This window comes from Anticarsia gemmatalis, chromosome 6 (assembly GCF_050436995.1).
Source record: "Anticarsia gemmatalis isolate Benzon Research Colony breed Stoneville strain chromosome 6, ilAntGemm2 primary, whole genome shotgun sequence".
Classification (NCBI taxonomy): domain Eukaryota; kingdom Metazoa; phylum Arthropoda; class Insecta; order Lepidoptera; family Erebidae; genus Anticarsia; species Anticarsia gemmatalis.
The window spans coordinates 3,778,801-3,803,162 of NC_134750.1; the positions used below are offsets into that span (position 1 = coordinate 3,778,801).

General features: G+C 38.6%; 2 protein-coding genes across 7 annotated transcripts in view; one reads left to right on the top strand and one right to left on the bottom strand.

Annotated features, from left to right (window-relative positions):
* The window catches only part of LOC142973507 (uncharacterized), a 39,073-nt gene extending 17,946 nt beyond the window's left edge, over window positions 1–21,127 (bottom strand). For 2 of the 6 annotated variants that reach the window (XM_076115288.1, XM_076115285.1), the window contains exons 1-36: window positions 20,990–21,127; window positions 20,746–20,833; window positions 19,778–19,988; window positions 18,619–18,759; window positions 18,175–18,456; window positions 17,604–17,880; window positions 17,175–17,289; window positions 16,723–16,842; window positions 16,221–16,411; window positions 15,730–15,920; window positions 15,356–15,498; window positions 15,145–15,242; window positions 14,815–15,070; window positions 14,435–14,595; window positions 13,892–14,135; window positions 13,406–13,565; window positions 12,850–13,124; window positions 12,265–12,363; window positions 11,699–11,938; window positions 11,308–11,439; window positions 10,796–10,971; window positions 10,087–10,339; window positions 9,522–9,679; window positions 9,131–9,255; window positions 8,377–8,525; window positions 7,907–8,109; window positions 6,702–6,860; window positions 4,133–4,216; window positions 3,839–3,974; window positions 3,098–3,376; window positions 2,831–2,947; window positions 2,325–2,435; window positions 1,518–1,624; window positions 1,151–1,353; window positions 534–750; window positions 142–258 (exon numbers count right to left, since the gene is read on the bottom strand). In XM_076115288.1, coding sequence (XP_075971403.1) covers window positions 142–258; window positions 534–750; window positions 1,151–1,353; window positions 1,518–1,624; window positions 2,325–2,435; window positions 2,831–2,947; window positions 3,098–3,376; window positions 3,839–3,974; window positions 4,133–4,216; window positions 6,702–6,860; window positions 7,907–8,109; window positions 8,377–8,525; window positions 9,131–9,255; window positions 9,522–9,679; window positions 10,087–10,339; window positions 10,796–10,971; window positions 11,308–11,439; window positions 11,699–11,938; window positions 12,265–12,363; window positions 12,850–13,124; window positions 13,406–13,565; window positions 13,892–14,135; window positions 14,435–14,595; window positions 14,815–15,070; window positions 15,145–15,242; window positions 15,356–15,498; window positions 15,730–15,920; window positions 16,221–16,411; window positions 16,723–16,842; window positions 17,175–17,289; window positions 17,604–17,880; window positions 18,175–18,456; window positions 18,619–18,759; window positions 19,778–19,988; window positions 20,746–20,833 — 6,018 coding nt within the window. In that variant the 5' untranslated portion in view covers window positions 20,990–21,127. The remainder of the gene's footprint in view (window positions 1–141; window positions 259–533; window positions 751–1,150; window positions 1,354–1,517; window positions 1,625–2,324; window positions 2,436–2,830; window positions 2,948–3,097; window positions 3,377–3,838; window positions 3,975–4,132; window positions 4,217–6,701; window positions 6,861–7,906; window positions 8,110–8,376; window positions 8,526–9,130; window positions 9,256–9,521; window positions 9,680–10,086; window positions 10,340–10,795; window positions 10,972–11,307; window positions 11,440–11,698; window positions 11,939–12,264; window positions 12,364–12,849; window positions 13,125–13,405; window positions 13,566–13,891; window positions 14,136–14,434; window positions 14,596–14,814; window positions 15,071–15,144; window positions 15,243–15,355; window positions 15,499–15,729; window positions 15,921–16,220; window positions 16,412–16,722; window positions 16,843–17,174; window positions 17,290–17,603; window positions 17,881–18,174; window positions 18,457–18,618; window positions 18,760–19,777; window positions 19,989–20,745; window positions 20,834–20,989) is intronic. The other 4 variants (XM_076115289.1, XM_076115284.1, XM_076115286.1 and 1 more) reach the window with 4 other exon arrangements.
* Window positions 21,128–21,397: 270 nt separating this feature from the next.
* On the top strand, window positions 21,398–23,471 carry Prx4 (Peroxiredoxin 4). The gene is made up of 4 exons (XM_076115293.1): window positions 21,398–21,697; window positions 21,815–21,932; window positions 22,017–22,422; window positions 22,543–23,471. Exons 1-4 carry the CDS (start codon window positions 21,535–21,537, stop codon window positions 22,606–22,608), a joined length of 753 nt encoding a protein of 250 aa, XP_075971408.1. The 5' UTR covers window positions 21,398–21,534; the 3' UTR covers window positions 22,609–23,471.
* The last annotated feature ends 891 nt before the right edge of the window (window positions 23,472–24,362 follow it).

The following is a 24,362-nucleotide window of genomic DNA, read 5'->3' on the forward strand; positions in this document are numbered from 1 at the left end:
CTCCAAAGCACGGAGACACCCAGCTCAAATACCACTATGCGGTCAAGCGAGCGCAACTGGCTATGGGCGCCTCAAAGATATAAGATTGTTACTTAATAACTCCTTATGTTGAGGAAGATAACGATGATTTGGTTGCTTTACCTGATGGTGTAACTGTATTCTTGGTCCATTGACAAACATTTGTGTGAACACGGGTCGTTGTTGCGGTTTTTCATCGCCTTCCAGTTTCACCTCAGACTTGATGGCTTGCATTGCATTCTGTTACACAAAACAATCAAATAAACACACCTTTCCAACTATTTATTAATCATGATTACAAATTCATCTAATTATTCTGAAGCTTTACTATAATAATATTGTGTCGAAAATGATCATTCAAATCAAGTGATTATTCAAAGTTACAGAACGATCTGATGATAGATTAAACGGATCTTTTTCCTAAAATTGCGGTCAGCAGTCGCATTATACTACAGCATTGACTATCGAAGCAATCTTACATTGAATGAAATATTTCGCAGTGTCAAACTGTTTACCTGTAATGCCATCTGTTGATTCTGTGTAATAACTCTCTGCACACCGTCACTGAACATGTGTTGCGGCGCCGGCGTCGCGGGCGGCTCGCTCTTGATCTCATGGCTCTCCTTCACGTCCTCGATCTCTGACTTCACTTCAGCCTTCGATTCTATGTTCTTGACCGCCTTTTGTAAGTCATTGTACATCTTGTTGTCTTGAGCGTGTTCCGCTTCATCCCTAAAATGTTAATAGAATATTAGACGACAGTTGTCCAAAAAATATTGTTATTATAATTTTAGGCACGCAGTCCGGATCGTTTGTTATGCTGCTAGTGGCTATCAACAAGAGATTATTTTACTGGGAACATGTATTAAACGTTTCTTGGACTTGGTATTTTTTTTACACATAATGTCTTATATCTGAACGCTGGACTCGACAATAACAACATTTCCAAATTATTTTGTGTATTTACGACGACAGATATAGAATTGATATTGAAGAAAGACTGAAATAATGCATCTCTTGACATTTCAAAAACAAAAATCACAGTTATAAGTAGAGAAAAGCCGGGTGCGAAACGTCTGTCTGTAGATATAACTATATTTTGCATGACAAAACTGAAACGGCAAATACTCACTCTGGTTCCCTCTTCGCATGTCTCTCCGACATGCCGTCGTCAGCCAGCTCAAGTCCATCGAGGATATGTTCCGCGTCGTTCAACGCGGCGAGCTCCGGGTCAGCATACTCTAGAATATTGAACTGCTCCCCTATTTCAGCTGTGAGCGTCTCGAATAGTTCCTCGTCATCTTCACCGCCTAGGCCGGTTAGGATGTCTCCAACCTTTATTAAGATAAAGATAATTAGGATTATTTTTGATACGATAAAAATATTTGATCTAAAAATTTCGAAACAATATTTTAAAATTTTATTATTTCTAATTCTATGTAAGTTCTTTTCATGCTTTCTGAGTTTATAAAAGGTATTTTGAATATTTCAGTTGTTACCTCTCCAATATTAGCAGAATCTTGTTCAAGTTTGTCCATGTCTCCCATATCCATTTCATCTGAGCCTTGCTCTTGACCTGATTCTTGTTTGGTTTCACCACCTTGAGCTGTAATGACATTATCTTTTAACATAGAATTTAACATACGGGTAACCATTACATCTCTTTGTTCTACAGTTTAATAGCAGTATTACAAAAAGCAACGTGAACTCGAATTCGGCAGTCTTTTGTAATATAATCCATTTTGAAATTACCGGACAGAGAAAAAACAAAACAATATTACTTTTACACAGTTAGGAAAAGCAGTGAGTGTAGGTAATTCGTGTATTAATCAATGTCACGGAAAGTTTGAAAAAACTTGACAAAGATTTAAAATAACACAATTTACCAAGATAATATACTCCATCATAAAAACAAGTTGATTTATGTCTCAGAGTCAACTTGCAGAACGAAAATGGAGATAAGTAAGGCTCCATTTCTTCTTACACTGACTTTTAGTCTCACGTACTTATAATATACACAAAGTTTATATGTAACTAGGGGACCCGACAGACGTTGTTCTGTCTACACGTCAAAAAAACATTGTCCAGCGGACAAAATTGTGAATCTAAACCATTCTCAAATCCCCTTGAACACACAAAAAAATTCATCAAAATCGGTCCAGTCGTTTAAGAGACAGTTCAGTGGCATACACACTTACAGAAGAATTATATATATAAAGATATGCAAAATGGTGCGCTCGACTGATTCAGCGTAGAAGAAAAGGAAGCCTTATAAATAAAATAAGCCAATATCGTTTTATAGTTACCATTAGATTGAATAACGTTAGGTTTTTGATCGACGACTTGTTGTTGCGCATTGTTAACAGCTTGCTGTAGTTGACTGTTGTCTGCTGCTACCACGCGTTGTTGCATTATCACTGTTAAAATTATACATATTTAAGTCATCATAATTAGGGAAAAAAGATAGGATTACCGAAAATTATGTTTTAGGAGTCCAAATGACACTCGTTGAATCATTGTTTAATGGAATGATTGCAATCAGTAATGTGTAAAAAAACAAAATCGGATTCAATGTACCAGGAATGACCAGCATTAACGAGTGTCTTAAAAGTTCATAATAGTCAGATAGTAACATATAAAAAAAAAATCTTTTCTGTCTGCTGAACACTAATTTTTACAAAAAGTTCTCCAAATAGAATTGAACTATATCGATTTTGTGGCTTTATTTGATAAAATAATACCTTTAAATAAATCCTAAACTAATATAAACATAGATATGAAGAAGCAAAGTGATAGTTACTAATAAACTTACGATGTTGTTCGGGTCTCTGTGCGTGCATCAACGGTGCACGTGCACGTAGCGCGACGGGCAACGGCTGACGGAACTGTTGGCCTTCACCCACGCCGCCTTGAACTGATGCGCTTTCTTCTAGGAACAATCGATTGATAAGTTATAAGTATTTTATCGGTATATTTAATTTTTGCTTTAGAGTCTGTTAAATATGTAGGTTAGAATTCATAAAATTTGAGTTCGCAACATCTGTTAAACAGTAAAATGTACAATGAATGTAGAACTTACGCGGCGGCCATATTTTATCAGTATTCCTTTGCAGTAGATCTCTCAACTGACGATTGATATCTTCATTATTCCCATAGTGTAACGGGAATCTCTGCGCTGGGAAGGCACTTCGTGGTGCTTCAGTCGGTGCTGGAGAAGGTGGCGGGCCGGTTTGTACGGGTCCTGGGCCCATTTGTACCGGCCCGGGACCTAACGGCACGGATCCGGGACCTAGAGGGACCGCTCCAGGCCCTGCAGGTGGAGAGCTACCGTCAGGTGCACGTAAACGCTGCATCGCTGCTTTCGGGTCAGATGAACGTGTCGGTTAGTGTGTGTCATGATTCTCGTTATAGCTAGTAGAAATCAACTACTATAATCAAGTCATTACAAACGTGCGAACTAAGTGACAATCAAAAGAATGAAATTAATGTGACAATGTGTAAGTGTGAGCTAGAGACTCCGATAAAATTACATGACTTCGTTTGCACGTTTGAAATGGCCTGAGCATAGTCATCTAACAAGTACATTAACTACTAAGATTGAATTTGTATTAGTGCAGAGTATAACCCTCTTATTCATCAAAATATATGAAGTTATAAAGTGTTTTGTTTCTTTCACTCCTTATCAAAATGAAAATAGAGAAAACATATTACAGTAGCTTTTTAACTAAAATAGGTTTATAGTGTGTTTATGAATAAGAGGGTAATAATCTAAGTATTTTTTATAACATAATGTGACAGGGTTTCATGATGACCAAGTTACCTTGCATCCTCTGATCATGTATAATTTGTTGTTGTTGCTGCGTCTGTTGTTGGCGCTGTTGTTGCAAGTGTTTCCACTGTCGTTCCTGCTCAGCCTCGCGCGCGCTCCTCTGTTGATTGCACGCTCGCTCTTGCTCCTACACATCACACATTCACATTACTTCAAAGTAAAATTATACCATACACTTCACTGTACTCATTGTGTAGCGACAGTTAAAGTAATTGTAAAATATTAATTTTTAATATGTACATGTGATCGTTATGTTTATAAAAAGTATTGAAGGTGATAACGCACTGAGTCCAAAGCCATATGTATCGCATCATCCAACTGTTTCTGCATAGCACCGTCGCGCCAATCCGCGCTCGGTTTGTGCAGCTCCTAAGAGAGAACTTCGTATTAGACTGGGGGTATACTTTACACCGATACTTATAACGGTTCCCAATAACCTATCTCTAGTATATAAGTGATATGAAAATATATGGAACCTTTTATTTTATGAGTCTCAAATGTCCTTTTTTAACAAGTAAGCAGACAATTATAGACACTCGCGCGACAACAAAAAGTTACAACGAAAAGAGTACATAAGCTTTTTACTAACATATATTAGGTGCCTATTTATAAATAGGAAATGTTAAAAATCTATTCTTAAGGCGAAAGAAGCGTTTTTTATATTCTGATATTCTTATTTACAACGAATATTCTCTTTCTCTTTTAAAAAGACAACTCCCGCACTAAGAATTGCTCTTGTGTCGCGGGGACTTTTACAAACATACAAACAACGGACACAAAGTACAACGTCCCGTGTGGGAATCGAACCCACGACCTCCCGGCGCAATGGCAGCGGCGTGGTGACCTAAACCACTACGCCACGGAGGCAGTCAATATAGAGATAACCTAATAGCCTGCACAATGATTGGTCTCCAATAACAATGATAATACCTCAGAATGTATCATTGCAGACCACAAAACCTTTTCATCCTGGTTTAGACATGAGCCGGTGTGTTCTATACTTCGTTTAGAAGTAACTCGTGTCAACTTGACTATCTAAATATATATAACTCAAAGGTGACTGACTGACATAGTGATCTATCAACATACAGCCCAAACCACTGGACGGATCGGGCTGAATTTTGGCATGCAGGTAGATGATATGACGAAGGAACCCGTAAACAAGGATTTTGATCAATTCTGCCCCAAAGTGAATAAAATAGGGGATGAAAGTTTGTATGAAAATTCTGTCTTAAGTCACAAACCACGCGGATGAAGTCGCGGGCAAAAGCTATATCATAAAACTGTCGTTTGGAAACCGCAATTCGTATCGTGGTAAGTATAGCCGCAGTCTTGTATCCATTATTACTGTCGCCATACAATGATCGAACCAGATCCGTGTATTCAACGTTATTCTCTGCAACATGCTGACACTACGCAGGCAAGTTTATTATGATGCTACCTTTGTACACAACTGTACAGTTTTACACCTTAGTATTCTATGTACATTATTTAAAGTAGTATCTATCTATACAATTCATATTTTTATTGAATCTATTGCTATTTCTTTACAATATTCAATTCAAATTCTAAGTTTCTGTTTGTCAATATCAGCTACCTACTGATCTATTAGTGTGTGAATCTTCAAATTATATCATGCTTATGTTAATCAAAATAAGACCTGAATATGAGATACATAGTTAATATGCATTAAGTTTTAATACAGATCGCAGAAGACGAGATTAGGAGCGGCATACACTTAATGAATAATAAAATATGATCTCATAATGTTATGTTACTTCATGTTAATGTTTTTACTTTACATAATACCAAAAGAATGCTACCTAATAATTTAAAATTGATACAAAATTTCCTTACTACATCAAAAGTAAGAAATCCTGAACATAATAGAGAACAGTTGCACAGTACAGAGTTGAGTTACAACATAATATGAATACCTGTGAACTTACAAACTACGTCACAAAGCTTTATACAAGAGCATAACGTCGCAAATAAACCGTGAACTACATCGAACTGTGTTAGAATTGTTAGCACACCACAACCAGCCACCAACAGCGTCCAATGTTAAAGCCAACAGCTACCAAGGCAAAGCGAAAATAATAAAATCAACATTACGGAAACAGAGGACACGAGTCCGGGAGGCTTTTCGGGATACGATGGGAGGGTAACGGTCTCGCATTAAAATAAAAAGCTAAAAGAAAATTATAAAAAAATAATAACCACACAGCGTACAACGCCATTGAACAGCCAAAATATAACATATTGTTGGGTGATAACAAGAATTTAATTAAAAATCGAAAGGATGTGCTCAGGACCGCGTCGTGTGAAGTCGCGCGATCACCCAACAAATAATCGAAACGTATCTCGCATATACACACTCACACGCACTGTGTACCTTGTGTGTCTGTAGTAGTAGCATACCAATTTAGTCAAATCGATTTAAAATATGACGAGTTGTGAATTTGTGGTGCTCGAGCACGTAACCACCACTTATACATTTAGTGCGCAGTGCGCACTAATACGTTATACTAGTCATTTAGTTTATATTGTCCAAAATGTTTTTAAAGTATTCATTATGTAGGTAAAATTTTGTAGAAAAATACTTATTCGAATTTGACTTAATAAAAATATTACAAGTGGATAAAAGTGTGGTCGCAAAATGTATATAGTGTGTGGTGAGGCATGTGGCGAGCGGTGTGTGTATGCGAGTGTCCGCGAGTGATACCGTGTGTCGCGAGTGCGCGTGCGCGAGGCGCGGCAGCGTGCGCATGATCTCGGAGGGGGTGAGCACGCGGATGTGCGCGTCGGCCTCCAGGAGCCCGCCCGCCGTCACCGTCACGTTGGGCGCGCGCACCCCGCCCCCCGCCGCGCCGCCCGCCGGGCCCGCCCCCGCCGCGCTGCTGGCCGCGGCTACCGGAGCGCTGCTGGCCACCGGGGTGCTGACGCCGCTGGGCGCCGGGCTGGCGCCGCCCGTGGCCGGCCCGCTGTCCGCCTCGCTCGTCGTGCTGGAGCTCTGTCGCGTCCAACCACTCCTTAGTTATAGTTCGTTTTGGCCAGTGATATCGGTCGAGTCACTCGCGTGATCGTCGTCTCCTCGGTTTGCTCAATGTGTCGGTGGTCTGACATGGCTCGTGACGTCGCCGACGTGAAAGCGATGAGATCCCCGTCCCTACGCTCGCGTGCGAGACAGCAGCGAGCGGTAACTCGGAATATGTTCGATCTCTCTGACGATTGTCGTCGTAAACGAAAATTAAGACTGTTGCGCTGGGGCGGTATCCAGTGTATATTGCTCGTAAGATTGAACTTTACGGGTACGCAAATATACATAAATATATAAACCCGTAGCAAACTGCTAACCCTATGAAACCCATGAAATATCGAATATACTATGATGAACCCATTTAACGCATATACTCACACGGCAGATGTAAATAGCCCTTGCTATAATACAGTATACAAACTACCCCAAATGTTTTGACAGATTCTGTAGATCCTCTCACTTCAGTGTTCAACAGCTATCAAAGTAACGACAAATGCTTATTGTTTATACAAAAACTAAACAAAAATGGTGTGCTACGTGTATCCTACAGCCGCGGTATTTACACTTGTGCTAGCGTTGAGTCAGGCGACAGAATCTACAGCAATCGTGGAACAAACAACAATGTAACGTCCTGGCGGTCGTGAAACACAACGTGGATGAACAGTTTACTTCGAAACACATAAAAACGCGTGTTTCAGTGAGGTACTCAAAGGTCCAAGCAGGCGGTGCTAAACGAGTGTTATGATAGCTTATCACGTATTTATTTTTCTTCAACTTTTGGTGGAAAATTGAATCGAAACCTCCTTTTCTAAAGTAGTAATTATTTCGTGCTTGCGACAAGACTGTGTTGTAAAATCATTGCACAACCTTAGTGCAAGCAGAAAGAATTACATGTTTAAAATTGTTAAGCTCGTTCAGTATCGCCTTTACCCGTAGTGTGGGAGACACACATTATAAACACGGTGGTAAGTGAGTTGGGTTAGCACACACCACATGTAGTGACACACAAGCGAACATACCTGCTGAGCTTTCTTCATACGTATCGCGGTACGATTATCCCGCGCCCGCTGCAAGTACGGTGCTTTCTGATCAGACGGTAAGGCGCGCCATTTCTTGAGAATTTGCTTACAACGGTCCACCCAGTTCGGGAATTCAGTCTTCCATTCCGGATGATTGGTGTTTGCGTAGAGCACGGCTGATATTGTTGCCGCTGAACCTAAGCCTAGTTTGAAGATTTTATGTTAGTACGTAAGGGTTTGTAATAGAGGCCCTACTCTTTAGCTTGCTAAGGAAGTGTTAGTTAGCAAATAAAAACAATGTAATTTACCTAAGACAAAGCTACATGACTATTTTTGGCGAGTCAAACGACCTTTTCTGCGCTTACCACCTCGATTACACAGTAAGAGATAACTTTACAAAAAAAAAAAACATTTTCAAGAGTCTACATCAGTCTTTACTAAAATGAAAGGTATGCTGTTTTGGTACGTACTCTCATCAGCTCGCATTTTATCCGCGCTTCTCTGGTTGTACGAGGGCGGAGGTGCCTGTGAGTTGTCGGGCCAAGGACCGGTGCCGCTACTGCCTCCGCCGCCCCCTCCACTACACTCCGAGAACAGCGGGCTCATGGCACTGTTACTACTGTACAACAAAACAACATCAAATATAACCAGCAATTTCAAGGATAAAGTAAGCTTTCTATCAACTACAGTGGTTCCCAACCAGTGGTCTGTGGAAGTCAAAATATGGTCCGCGATTATTACACCTTATTTTTAATATACTTACATAGTGGCTAAAGGTTGGGACCCCCTGATCTACTACAACACGAGAATTAACACGAGCATGCATTTTACCTAGGAGTGCTTGATGCATCGGCGCATGTTTCACTGGCCGAGGTCGCAAGCTGACTGGAGAAAAATATACAATAAAATGCATGTTCGCGTTGTAACATGTTACATGCAACCCGAAAATTAAGAGTTTGTGATGAAATGAGCTATTAAATCGATTATAACGGTATATAAGATTTTAATGTTGTCATCTGCGATTATGAGATAGATGCCGAGAAACATTAAGTTAAACAACTAATATTTTCATATTTAATTATTATTTCCTTTTACCATGTGTTAATGATCACGGGAGCTCATAGTCAAGTACAGCGAATACACGTCGAAAACTAGCCATTGCTCGCCGACGATCAAAAAGCAGCTGCCCTATTATTCAGAATTGTTTGAAAAAGCACAACTAACCTGCTTCCACCGAATTCCGTGTAAGGTGACTGGTAATCCATAGGACTCTGCAACTGTTGACGTTGTTGCGAGTATGGCGTACTCGCCATTGAATTCACGTACGATACTGAGGATTCTTGAGACTCCTACAAACAAACATAATTGTATTATAACTAGCAAAACGATCGGGATTTATTTACTATTTTAAAAACAAACTTCACTCTTCATACATGTGCATGATGCACGTGCACGTACACGTATTTGTTTCGGGCACAACTTTTAAAATTCCTCACATTGTAACCTCAAGTAGTTATACAATGTGTGATACAGTAATCGCATTGGTATTATTCTGCTAGATAACTTGGATATATTCTATAAAAAACAAACATATTTATATGATAATGGTACAAACCTGCGAGTCATCAGTGAGTACTCCCTTGAATATTTCATCAACGTCATTGCTGTCCATATCGGGGAGTCCGTCTCGCACCATAGCGTCGAGATTCACCCCTAGCAGCGACAAATCATCCTTCGGCGATATTGTCGACGCTTGAGATGAACCACCTGTTTCTAAAAGAAAGAAAACATTTAATCTGCACTACAATTTCTTCCTTCTTTTTATAATAGGAGAAGTTTTTGTGTTTAGAGTTAAGGCATAGAGTGTATTGAATACTTAATATACGTCCCAAAAATATCTAACAAAATTTTAAACATAAAATGTTCTTTGATTTTCTTGTCATTCTTTCAAATATTATATGACAATGGGAAGTAGAAAGCATGTAAGAGTCAGTATTTGAAAAACACTAGAAGTGATTTGTAAAATATGATTGAGATATAATGTTGTAATTGAATAGTGCTGTAGTTAATAAACAAAAACTATGTAAATATCTTTGATATAATGCTGTAATATCAAATGAATATCGGCCAGAAGGATATTATTACACTATGCCGCACGATATAAAAGTATTATTACTTACCACTACTAATAGTTTCAGTCTTAGTACTATGTACAGTCGGTATACTCTCAGTGGCCACAGTTGGCGGTTGCTCGGCCTCCGCGGGCTGCGGGCCGAGTATCGCGTTCTTCAACGCAGTGGAATCTTCCGTATGTTTCAAGTGTCCATCGTCAATCTCCGTCTTTATTTTCACTGTACCGTCCGCGTTCGTTGTTGATGTTATATCGTCTCTCTCGTCCTTTGGTTTTAGTGATGTTAGGACTTCCAGTTCCTCCTGTTTAGAGTAGTTGTGTTAATTATTTGGTGCGGTAATATTTAAAAGGTTTTTAAAGCTAGTATAAGTATAATTTCCATTTAGAAAATGAAAATCTGGGATAAAGTAGAGTTGTAGAGGTGAGTTTTAGTGTATGATTAAACTCTAAATAAATCATTAACTTTATGTTTTTGCAAGCTTTACAGAATATTAGTGTTATTTTTTTACCTTTAAGTACAACATAAAAGTTTCTAAAAAAATCAAAAATAGAACGAGTATATTATGTTCTACTAAAGATAATCTATAACCAGACTGTCTTACTAACAATCGTCCTGTAAACTCTGATTCGTTTTCACTCACGTACAGATTCAACAATCAATATTTGACCTAAATGAATAAATGATTTCTGATTTGATTTTATAGCAGTTGTCAAGGATGGGAACTAAACATGCCGAAAATATACGCAAAATAACATACCGAGTTAAGTGATATAACGACAGTAGTATCATGATCGTTAAACGTGGTCAACGCGGCCAGTACATCCTCGCCGTCGCTGTCCGAGTTCTCTATGTCCCACTTGAAGTCGCGCAGCTCGCGGTAACCCTCCGGTGTCGCGGGCCGAAGTGTACCGCCTGGACTCTCGGCTGGGTTAGCTGGGGGAACAAGTGCAATTGAACAACTATCTTTTGAGTTTATAATACGAGAGTATTATCTGAAGGTAGATTATTCAATCGTCAGTTCAATTATTATGAGAATTTTGATAGAAAAGGTGTATGTAGTAATGTAAGTAATTCGTCAAAAAGAAAAAAAAACATTAAAGTTATTTGACAATGAAAATAATGTAGGAAATAGCTGTAATTTTAAGCGTTACATATATTTCAATAATCGTGTGACTGGAAGGTAAACATTAGTGTGGGATCATTTAAGTCAATCAAAAGCTCAACCAAGAAGTCAAGGGTTTTACAGTCAAACGTAATTATAACTCTTACCAGTAGAACTGACTGCTTTGCTAGGCTCCAGTAGATCTTTGCCAAAGAAGGCTTCTTGCATGTAGGAAGGAAACTGTTCCATCAGCTTAGATCGTGGCTTGCGGCGAGGCTTGCGCTTATTGCTTGGCGATTCTATATGGAACAAAGTATGTATAAAGTATTGATATAATGTTAGGATTAAAATTATATGTGCATTTATAACCAAAAACATGGACATTATATTATTATAATTATGTATTTTCAGTGCGTATACGTTAATAGACGAAGGTGGATGCTTGTATCAACGTGCACCTGCGCGCACGTATTATATTGTTTAGTAAAACAATGGTAAAAGCAAAAAAAACTAGTTTAATTTTAAATAAAAAACTTAAATAAGTAGTCATCGACTTACCTCCAGAAGCTTGCGTACCATCTCCATCCTTATCATCCTCGGCCTGTGCTTTAACCGTCGTCTGTCTCTGTCGCACAATGAACCCGCCAATACCAAGTTTGTTCAAGTTTCTCTGTCTCTTTCTACGCAACACTGTCAGACCGGTCTCTGTAGTGTAGATAGTGAATCCTTCAGGAGGCGGCCCGTCGTTCGCGACGTTCCATAGTATACCTTCTTTGAAATTTGTACTGCCTGACACTCCTAAAGGAGAGAATCGATTATGTTGCACGGTTTTGATAAAAATATTACTGTAGTTGTAGTAACATTTTATCAAATTATACAACTTATTCAAGTCAATATCTAAGTACGATAAATAAAAACAAGTATTTTTGACTGTAGATATCTATTTCAAGCGACATAAAATAAACGTAATATGCTCTAAAGAATGCATTAAGTTAGAAAGGCCACGTTCTAACAAAACAGTCGGTGTTAGACGCTAGCATTAAACATATCTCAATGCACTGACACTACGTCTATGCAATGTACAATTTATAAGCCAAACTAGGGAGAAAGTATAACAAACTCACCCGGTTCCTCTTTAACTTCAGCAGTGCTGTCAGGCTTGGAGTCGTCGGCCATCTCGACGTCAGCGTTCTGAACCACTGTTTCAATAGATGCCATTATTTCTAATCCACAATGCCAGCGTCGGACAACAAAAACTCATGTTAGATACACATCTTACATACATAAATACTTATATAAATCTAATATTACTTTATATAGGTAATGTATAGTTACGTTATAAGTTAAATATATTCGAATAATAAAAAATACTAATTAAATTTATTTTAGATTTCAAATTTGAGAATAAAATAGATAGTTGATATTTTGTAATTAAATCTTATGAAATTGTAATACAAAAAATAGAATACATTTATTTTTGTTGTTTTCAGCATGTACGTTGTTTTCAGCATGTACGTATTAACGCAAGTGGATTGCACATTCAATATCTAAAATTACATATTTGTAAAAATACAGAACGAGATATCATATTTTTTAAAGCATGGGTTTCATTAAAAAAAATATGATTCGTTCAAAGCATTAACACTGAGTGAGGCGCACGCATGCGTGTCGGCGGCGTATAGAGGCGTGTAGAGGCGGGAGACACTGACCTGCATCCTTCTCGGTGTTGTCGTTCTTGAAGCGCCTCTTGCGGCGCGTGTGCGTGATGCCCAGCTCGGCCTCCAGCTGCTTCATGTGGTGCGCGCCGCGCTGCGACAGGCACACGTCGTCCACGTAGTACTCGCCCGCCAGCCCCAGCGACTGCGGCGTGGGCCGCGGGGCCGGCCGCGCCGGGGCCGGGGCCGCCGCGCCCGGGCCCGCCTCTATCGCGCGCGCCAGGTGCGGCGGAGGTAGCTCGCGCCCGCGGCACAGCACGCACTTGTATCTGTTACATACGGTTCTGGGTTCAGAACGTCGTGTGGACGATATCGATGACCGATTCTCATATCATAGCGTAGTTTTTACTTCTTCGTTTGTCCGTGTTGCGATATATTATTTTATAAAAGTAGATATTATAATTTTGACTCATACGAAGACAGACGCTGTTAAAGGTGGTAAGAAAGACTCATAACTTAAATTGATAATAATTTGGAGTGAGAAAATGCGGTGATATATATTCGAAAATATGCTTAAAATTTTAACGCAACGTTACAAAATCTCACTTACCCGGCGCGACAGCATACTTCGGCGTCGTTTTCACTTCTAATATTATCACAGGACGCGTGCAGCCAACGCCGGCATCCCTCACACTGTATTATCAGCTCTCCGTCCGAATACGGCTCCGAGCACACGCAGCACATCACCAGAGAAGCGCACGGAGCACATTCTACACGGAAAGGAAACTCTTAAGATTCTTCACATTCAAATTCTGGCAAGATAATTATGCGCGACGAGTCAGCATGGTAGCGAGACAATAGGTGTCTTTAAACACATGCTCTTTCGCGCGTGATTAGGAGTGTGCAGGATAACGCACGGGAAAGACGGTGTGCTCTTCGCTTGACAGAAGAGCACGGCGCGCGCTCTTTCCTTTACCCTTGTATACCCGCCAGACGCACGTTCTTTCACGCGCGAAAGGGCGTGGGTAAAGGCACCTAATAGTCACGCAGTGTCAACATTAGAATCGCAGCAGTAGGTATTGTAAGAGCTAGGTACCGGTGTAGTTGTCGCACCAGGCGCGCGTGTCGCGCGTGCCGCACGTGAGGCAGCGGCGGCAGCGCTCGCAGCGCCAGGCTCCGCGCGGCACGTCGGCGAGCGGCGGGCGCGCGCAGTAGGTGTGCCACGTGGTGTCGCAGTCGTCGCACAGCAGCAGCAGCGTCTCGTCGCCGCGCGCGCCGCAGCCCTCGCACACCGTGCAGTCCAGGCAGCGCCAGCCCAGCGTCACGATCACTTGCGACACCTGCCACAAAGAGAGAGCGTCACCACACCGAACCGATCGACTTGGGAAACGTTTCACTCTAAACGACAGCGGCGACTGCGTTTTTTTTTTCTTTTATAATGACCTGGAGTCTACTCGTATATAAAACGATCCTCCTCGAACACTGCAACCGAAGCTCGATACGATGGTACGAGCGATTGGCGTGCTTTTATCCGGAATCACAAATAATTGGGATTCCAGGCGAAACTGTAAATTCAGAACACAAACCGACGAATCGCCAAATCGAAACACAAGAATTTTCAACCACGAAGTGTTCTTACCTTAATATTAACACAATAAGGATGGTATGTCTGTCCGCACTGCGCACACGCAATGAGACAGCCCTCAGAGTCGGTCCCGATCGCGCCGCACATCACGCACAGATCTTGCGTTAACACGAACTTGTCTTTACTCGAACATAGCACCAGTTTGTTTTCCACCCCTACACGACACACAAAAATACACTTGATATGGAGACTGCTACACTTGATATGAAGATAATATATTATGTTCACTTTAAGAAAAAAAAATGAGTTGTCAAAGATCAGGTATACAGACGCCTTGCGTTCAGGTTATAATTTTGGAAACCAATAATAAAACATACTATCTTAAACTGGTAAAACTAATAATGCAAAAAGATATTCGTGGTATAATATTTTACCTGGGTCATCTTCAGGAGCCTTATTATCCGGGGCCTGTGGTCTCTGCAAGCCTAAGCCGGGAACACCGAACACTCCCCTCATCTTCGGCTTAGTGCCCCTCTTGCGTCCAAAGTCCAGCATGTTACGTTGTCGCTTTGAGAACCCCACTTTGCCCGCCGGAGGGAACCCGCCCTTCAGCTTGTAACCACCTATTTTCTTCTTAGCTACCTTTGAGGAGACCGTGAAAGGTTTGCCTTTGCCTAGTCCCACATCCGGCTGCGAATAATAATATATGTTAGAAATTTTACGAATGTTTTAAAACAAATGTGACAAGGTTAAGTAACACTTACTTTTGATTCGATAGCGAGAGGGTCTGTTTCCGTCTGTGAATTCTCATCACCGAATGATGAATCCTGTGACGTTGACGCCACTGTGTCCTCGTCGAAAGCTAATGGAAATAATATTCATACAATAATGCGAGTTAAACATACTTATAAAATCTTAATTCCTTGGTTGTTGATCTACTTTTGTTAAAGAAAGTATTGACAAGGTTCTACTTACATCCAGACTTGGAGCCACTCAGTTGCATTTGCATGTTGTTATTCTTGCATATTGGACAGTTGTACTCATATGAAGGATTCAGTTCCTTCCTCTGTCTGTATTGTGCTGGTTCCGCGTCCGGATCACACATCCCGTGTACATACCTAAATATTAACATGTTTTAAACACCGTAAAATAAGTGATTTAATTGGGCAAGTGGTTTAACACAGAATCAAGCATTTTTCTCTTTAGCTTTACTATAAAAAAATACTCAAAAAATAAATGTTACAAGGACTTTTAGGGTATTTTTTACCGTTATAGATTTTTTTTATGATTTGTCTGTCTTACGCTGGGCTTTGTTTAAACAATTGCAAATTTACGCCTGTCGGTCGTACCTCTTGCAGATGGTGCAGCGTATCATGTCGCGGTAGGCGGCGGCGCGGTAGGCGCGGCGGCACAGCGGGCAGCACGAGCCCTTGTTGCGCTGCTGGTAGCACGAGTCGCACACCGTGTAGTGCGCGTGCCAGCGCGACGACGGGCCCGCGCCCGGCGAGCGCGACCCGCAGTCCGAGCACACGCGGCAACACTGACACACATACACATTATTACACTTCTAATACGTTAATAGTGTGTTGTCTTTGAGCTAACGTAGTGAGATAGACCGTTGCATGTTACTTCAACTCAAAATACACGTGAGAAGTGATTTTAACGGGCAACTTCAGAATGCTAATGGACAATATTATTTAGAAACTTTTATATGTAGGAATTACAGACAAATAAGAGTACAATACAATGAAATAAAATAACTAACTGTTATAGGTACTAAATTTGTAAAGATAATATTTTCCAATATAATAATAGAATAGTATATTGTTTATAGTTTTACCTTGCATTTCCAGCCATACTTCGGCACGGTAGCCATGACGGGGCGCAAGCAAGTAGCGTGGTACAGCTTGTCGCAGTGTTCGCACGTGACCGCGCGCGACTCCGCTGCGCCGGGCGTCGCGCCCGCGCCCGCCTCGCCGCGACACACCTGGCACACGCGACACGAGCGACACGACCAGCCTGAACGCACACCTACATCAAAACAAACAAGAAGTTAGAAATACTTTCAAAGATATTTTATGACTTTCAATACCAATATTTCTGTACATACATTTCATTTACTAACTATAGTTGGGCCATTTCAATCGTGCGAATACGTCATGCCATATTATCGGGCTCTATCGCTCGCACTTACACACTGTCAGATTTCTGTAATTCTTTTAATTATGACATCGTTCGCACGTTTGTAATGGCCAGAGTATAGTAACTACGCTACAGAGATAACTTTAATGGTAAGATAATATTATATACTCCCAAAAGAATGTACTGTACTGTACACATACCTGGAAGCTGCGCGAGTCCAACACAGGTTCCGTGATAATGCGCGCCACACGTCACGCAAGTCATAAGATTCGCGAGATCTCCGATAGTTCTACAAGTTCTACAATCTATGTCTGCGGTACCTGTACAAAAACAACAAACTATTAAGTAACCTGTAGGAAAATTAAGCATAATCCCCCGGTTTCTGGATACATTTAATTATAGTGGTAGTTTATCTATGCAATAGCGTTTAAAATCATAGAAAAAAAAGCTATTGAACAAATAATATAATAACGCCACTTGCTATGAAACGTACAAACTTATGTTGCTGCTTTCATATCCATACATCTCGTCATACAGGTTTTTCAGTTAAGTTATTCCGTCACGTTTTCGTAACACAAGTCTACGTCGACAAAACGCTAATCCGAGGAAGCCCTACTAAGTCGATTTAGAAGTTACTAAGTTCGGTACTTACAAATAAGAGGCACTTGGTATAGATGATCTTTGCAAAAGGAGGATTTGGTCTGAAAATCCATGAACCCTCCCGATGCTAGAACACATGGTAGATGGAAGTATTTACTGCAACTCATCTGTAACAAATAAACGGTATTTAGACGTAATTTTCAGTGCCTTAACAGAACTCATTTTAAAATTAGTAAAAAATATGTTGGGCCAGTTTCATAACTTTCATGAGAGTGTCATGACACATAAGTGTCTGATGTTGTATCTGATGGGAGTTAATGTGGTGGCTACTTTGACAGTTTATGGGTAAATGACGGTTGACATGTCTGATATACAAAGTAAAAACATATAAACTAATATATTAATAATCCACTTGTTAACTACCCAGAAGTGATAAATCTGGCCATAAATTATAAGTCTCTTCTAGTCATCTTATACTTACTTTACAAGGTATGCTAGCACCATGTCTGGTGCAGAAGGCACATTTCCTCGTCAGCGCCGCGGACACAATTCCTTTCACCCTCGCCTCTTCCAACTGCTCCTTCTCTTCATCAGAGCTGGATGCCGCCGCCACTTGGTCCTGGTACGGCGGACTGAACTCCAAGCAACACCGGTGGATGTACAACGCGCCTGATGATGCCACCCCTGCTAGCTCCATGGAGTCCGTGTAGCCGATGATGGAGAGCTCGTCTGTATGCTCCATGTTGTATAGTGGGGTCCTGGCAAAGAAAAATATGTTTACTGAATATATCCTTAGATGCAGGTCAGGTTCTATAGTCATATGAATGGACAACAAAAGACTGGCCCAAACTGTATTCTAATCAGAACATGCTAAAGAAAAACTTGACAAAGTTAGCAAGACCTGTGCTACAAGGATGTGCAGAAATGATACCTAACAGATGGTGGCAATTTGTTGTAGGAAGTACTATAGATTTTCAGACCAAGACATCTTATGTATGATTAGTATTCGTCATAAAGGAATGCCTTATATTGGGTGTATTGTATTTACTTACTTGCACTTATTAAACGCTTTCTGCCGTCTACTGAGCGGCAGCGCCAAAGGATGTTGGTTAGGATCGACAAGCTCGGGCGGCGGAGACACAAGCCCCGGCGTCACCGGGGTACTCGGCGTGCTTGACGGTGTCGCCGCGTTGGTCGGCGTAGCGTTCCCAGAGTTAAGTGCGGGGGTAGTGCTGCCATCACTCTCGTTCAACTTGCATGCGATCTGACGCATTTCCCCCTGACCTAGCTGACTGCGCTCGCTTAGGTTACATAGCGCGCATACTTTACCGGGCCTGGTAACAAGAACATTTTTTCACAATAAATTTTCGCCTTTAATAAAGTTTTAACATCTTTCCAATGTTCAGCTGAAGCCTCTCGGCAAATGCGACGATAGGAACGACTTATGATATCATTAATTGACCATTGTTTAAAAGTGATATGAATTGTGAACTTACCATTTCTCAGGCATATAAGGTGGTTCTTCAGGCAATTGTGGTATTGAGAAGTCATCTTCATCCATCATATCTTCGAGAGCATCATCACGACTGCCGCGGTGCCTCTTAGCCCCTCTAACAGAGCCTGCACCGGCCCTGTATCTTTGGCCAAACAATATTTATTAATATTGAGATAATGATTAAGCTTGATGAATAAACGTGATGTTGATGAATATACAAAAAATGTGTCTTTGATATAGTTTTCGAACAGTTCTTAGCATAAGGGAAACACTAAAGCTGCTTTGTTCAGATTAAAGCCAATTTTTTATGAAATTGAAGGACTCTAACTATTTAATGCATTACATAACTGTTTTACTGCATGGTGCATATCAAAAAAACAATTGAAACTGCATCTCAGTCGAAAAAAATCAATTTTAGCACATAGCAGCTTTTGCAATGTGCAGTGATGAAATGTCATTCTTTCTTTCTTTTCTCAAATATAATGTAATAACTTTCAAATCCATATTTCTTTGAAATCAGTAAATAAAGTATATGATTGGGATAGTTAAAACTTTTGAGATTAAACTGTTATATACTTATGGGTACAAAATAACTATACATTCACAACTGAACAACAATTTTCTATGCAGCCACCAATATTATTTGACATTCTTTGTAATTAGATTCAGCATAATTAAAGTGCAAATGTTTGTGAGCAAAATAATTATTGATCTGTTAACTAATCTATCAAGCCACACAGGAAATCCTTAATTGACTGGTTAAACAGTAAATTTTACTTTTAAAAGGCTTCCAAAATGATCATGCTATGTATTTTAATTATGTTACAGACAGAAACATTATTCATAAAAAGTAGCTGATTAACTTGTAGCCCAGTGTATATTTTTTATAATTACTACCTAATTGGTAAATATAAATTTCTACACACTACACACTATATACAGCTATAAAAAAAAAAAGATTTTTTTCTTCTATTTAATCTTAAAAATGTGAAATTCACTGAAAAGGGATTCTATAATTTAAATCAGTTTTGCAGACAGAACATCAAACTATATAACCAATCATACATCATAATTACATCTTTATAAAGCACTGTGAAATAATTAAATATGGACCAGAATAAAAAAAGATAAAATAAATAAATTTTAATTTATTATCTTACCTCCTAACAATCTTTCCTTCTCGTACCAACTTGGGGCCTTCCTTCCTAGGTCTGCCAGGCCCTCTACGGCCAGAGGTGAAGAATGGCCTGGTGTAGGACTGATGGTGGAAGAAAGAGGGCTGTGAGAGAGTGCCATGGGGAGAAGCTGGCTCTTCTCCTCGAGGGGATGAGGCACATGATGTTGGTGTAGACCCTGGCCCGGTGTAGAAATCTAAAATTATACATTTGTATAAAATGGATTGTAAATATTTTTTGTTAAGAAAAGTGTGTAACTTGTTGTTGTTGAAGTTGAACTGTGTGTTGCTCCCTAAACAAATAAATAAAATAAAACAAATAAGAACTAACACACCTATGTTTTTATTAGTTAGCAGTGTTAATTCCTGTGTAAAAAAATATTACATTATGTTCACATATACTGGTACAATACTGGTGCAGCAGGTAACCATGTAAAGAGGTTATAAGTAGGCAGGAGGAGCTCAAATCTGCTTTCACATTAACATTAGTGTGTTGATAGATAATTAAGTCCTTGAACTTTAGGGACATAATAATATAGTGGGCATAGGTATTCACAGCAATAAGAAAAAACAAAAAGATAGTTTTATAGACCAAATTTGAAGATCAGTAACTCAGTATATAGACAAAGCAGAATTAAGCAATTGATTATATTGACATGATATTCTACAAATACTTGAGGTTCAAAAGCACACAAGCATAAACAGAGAATCCTTTGAAAACTTTTCAGTAAAGAGAAAGACTATGACTCACGCAATTTTAACGAATGTGATAACGAAATATGGCCTAGAATGGAATATTGCATGATGTAAAATAAGATTTTTCAGTCAAACTGACAACAACAAGAGAAGTTTGTACAATGTTTGTATTTATCTACAGGAATGTTTGAAGGTATGTTTAGTAGATGTAAAGTTGTGTTATTTCATGTGCATGATTGTATTACAATGAATACGTACCTGACGATGGCTGGGCTTCACCTTCTTCTTCAGATCCATCGTCAGCCAACAAATCAACGTCCAAAACATTCTCGTCCTGTACGTCCATCTAAAACACGCAGATAACTTATTTTACACAACAAACACTTCACTGCTTCAAAGTTTTGTGGTTATGACGAAATTATTTACAAGTAGCATCGAATCAAAGTAATGAGACCGCCATAATGAACGACAAGTGTAACCCAAAGTAAACTTCTAAACTTACCGCAACACGTCGCGATGGACTTAAAACTTGTCAAATTCACAAAACAAAACTTAAATTCGATAACAAAATCATTTTATTATTTTATATTACATCGAAAACACAAAAACAGAAAAATTATACGACTCGCTGTAACGCGAACGAAACGAAGCGCATAATAGTGATGTCACAGACAATGTCAGTCAAATGTGTTTTCGAATCGATTTAAATCGATTTAGTCATCGTCTATTTTATTAATAATTTTTATGTTCATTTATATTTACGACTACTCACTTATATTTCTTTGCGAATATCGTCACACCTAGCAGTCACTTATAATTTTAACACCTTTAGTACTAACGCATCAACGCAATGTAAAATTTAAGTTAAATGGAACGTAGCTGATCATGCTTACGTGTTGGCATTTAAGTTGTTTTCATTTCTATCGCTGTAGCGATAAAATAGTAATAGTGTGTGTAGGTAGGAAGTAGGAGGATCGAAACGTGTCAAAGAAGTCATTGACTTAAGTTATTATTGTTACGGTTTTTTACGCTGAAACCTTTAACACCATGAAATATTCATTGGTTTCTGTGATACTAGTCCTATCATTAGGTATTTCGTGTAACTCTTCACTGTTTGAGAGTGATTCGTGCTATTCATTCGGTAGCGGCAATGTTTTCCCGGGCGGTGCTAGAAAGGTTGATCATAAGTTACAGTTTACAAAGGCAATGAGTAAGTATATTTATTTAGATAGTTAATATTAATTGCAATTAAATATCATAAGAAAATGAACTTACTGAACTTTAATTTGTATAGAGTAAATAAATAGTGCGTATCCATTTATTTTAGTATCAAAACCGGCGCCGGAATGGGAAGCTACCGCTGTTATTGATGGAGAATTCAAACAACTTTCATTATCAGACTACAAAGGAAAATATTTAGTATTTTTCTTTTACCCCCTTGATTTGTAAGTATATTTATCATCTTGATACTATAAGCCTTTAACTGTTATTGGTAAAAATAAAAATTATAATATTTTTTTCTGTTGCAGCACCTTCGTTTGCCCTACAGAAATATTGGCATTCTCTGAAAGAATAGAAGAATTCAGAAAGATTAATGCTGAAGTAGTAGCATGTTCAGTTGATTCTCACTTTACGCACCTGGCTTCAATTCAAACCCCACGTAGGGAAGGAGGCCTTGGAAAAATTAACATTCCGCTATTAAGTGATCTCACTCATTCTATTGCTAAAGATTATGGTGTTTATTTAGAAGATTTGGGTCATACTCTGAGAGGTTTATTCATTATTGATGACAAAGGTATCCTTAGACAAATTACGATGAATGATTTACCCGTCGGCCGATCAGTTGACGAGACTTTAAGATTAGTGCAAGCATTCCAATATACAGACAAGCATGGAGAAGTATGCCCAGCGGGTTGGAAACCGGGTCAAGATACTGTAAGTATAAAACGAATAATTCTGATAACATTCGATAACATCGTAATTATTTTTAATCTCTTCATTTACCTGATTTTGGTATCGTTTTTATTAATCAACATTTTTTTATCAATATTTCAGATAATACCCAACCCAGACGAAAAGAAGAAGTACTTCGAAAAAGTTGCAAAAAACAAGATTAATTAGAATTCTGTTTTTAAGCATACTTCACTTCATCAGAATCGAAAGAGCTGCATTTCTAATAAAACAGTAGGATTAGTATTCTAACCCGCAATTGCTCTTAATTTGTAGTACTTAATTAAGGCAAATCACGCCATACTTACTTAATAAGATCAGCTAATGCAAAAACTCAGCGCCAGTAATAACTATTAATATTTTTATAGACAGTTGAACTTATTTTTTTTATATTATTGTCGTCGTACTGCATGCGACAGACTTGGGTCTATTAATTTAAGAAGGTGGTTTTATATGAGAAAAAATAATATAGTGAGTTTAATTTTTTGGTGCCAGATTCAGGTGTCATATCGACAAGTGATTTTCAACAATTCTAGAATTACGAATCTGGCAAACAATCTGTTGTTGTTCAATTCATATTTTCTTCCAAAAGTACACCATAAGATAACACCAAATGTAACTAGGTACATTCACTTTAAAAAATTCAGACATCAAATACTCATTAAGTATAACAACTGTTCAAACAAAAAATTAATTTTAGGTACGTATGTACTCATTTTTTGACGAATTTACAATTTACAATTAAGAGTAAGTAATAAAATATGTACCTACCAACATTACCTACTATGATATGAGAAGTTGTTAACATTTTTTCTTTTCATTAAGTTAAGTAGTAAGGAATAAAATTGTACATCACCATTAGAAAGACTGATCAGGAAAAAAAACTTAAGTTTTGAACTTGAAATGTAATTTAACTACAGAAATCACAAGTTGTTATTTTAAGTGCAGTATCAGGATGATTTAAAGTGATAGCTTATTTTTATACCTGATAAATAATCATAACAAAATTTCGTAATAAAGACATAAAAAAAATATTTTCATTAATTTTCACAAACAACCTTTTACGTTACTTTATATCTTTAGCCTTTCTTTACAGCATTTAATTGGTTGAATAAAACAAATGTTTTCTCAGATGCATTTTAATAAATAAAAAAAACACGATACATAATTAAAAATCGATTACAATTCGATCCTGACTATTAAATTATATTTGCACATGCCTAGTATCAACAAACTTGCAAACGTCAAAAATGCAATGAAAAACATGAACACGATAAAAAAATAAATAATAGGTATTGTACTCTGCAACATGAAAACGTTGACCAATCCGCAATCAATTTTATTATGAAGCAATATCTTTCCAAAACGCTACGCAGATATCACAAAAAAACTGTTGTTCTGTGCATTGATTCTTCTTGTTAGCACACTATCTAAATTTTCTCGCAGAATAAATCTATTCTACCATACATTATTAAAGTGAAAATGCATACCTACCTATACCTACTGATAAATAAAGTTGAACTAGAAAAACCGCATTCACATCGAAAATACTGTTTAAATTAGGTACCTGAAATGCCTATTTTTAAGTTATTCAATAGGCAACATAACTTTTCAAGAACTTTAACTTTTCTCGCATTCTGTGCGTAAGATTTGACGAACTTGTGAAACAAAGTAAAGAGAACCTGTGACTAACAGCACATCGTCTGCAAACATTTTTTCTCTAATCTCTTCTAAACAATGCTGCCAGTTCTGCACTAATTTAGTATTCGTGTCTTCAAATTCTTTGATATTACTTATCTCAATAGCTTTAGGATAATCAAAAGTTGTCAGATAAAGAGTAACATTCGGTACTTTCTTTAATGTTTCCAACATTTCTTTAACGTTTTTAGTAGATAACGCTGAAAACAGGATGTGAATTTTGCGAG

Excerpts from the sequence above, each read along its gene's own strand:
- Prx4 (XM_076115293.1), top strand. The coding sequence starts at position 21,535 with ATGAAATATTCATTGGTTTCTGTGATACTAGTCCTATCATTAGGTATT. Across the intron at positions 21,933-22,016 it reads TTCTTTTACCCCCTTGATTT|CACCTTCGTTTGCCCTACAG; the intron begins GTAAGTATATTT and ends TTTCTGTTGCAG. Across the intron at positions 22,423-22,542 it reads GGAAACCGGGTCAAGATACT|ATAATACCCAACCCAGACGA; the intron begins GTAAGTATAAAA and ends TCAATATTTCAG.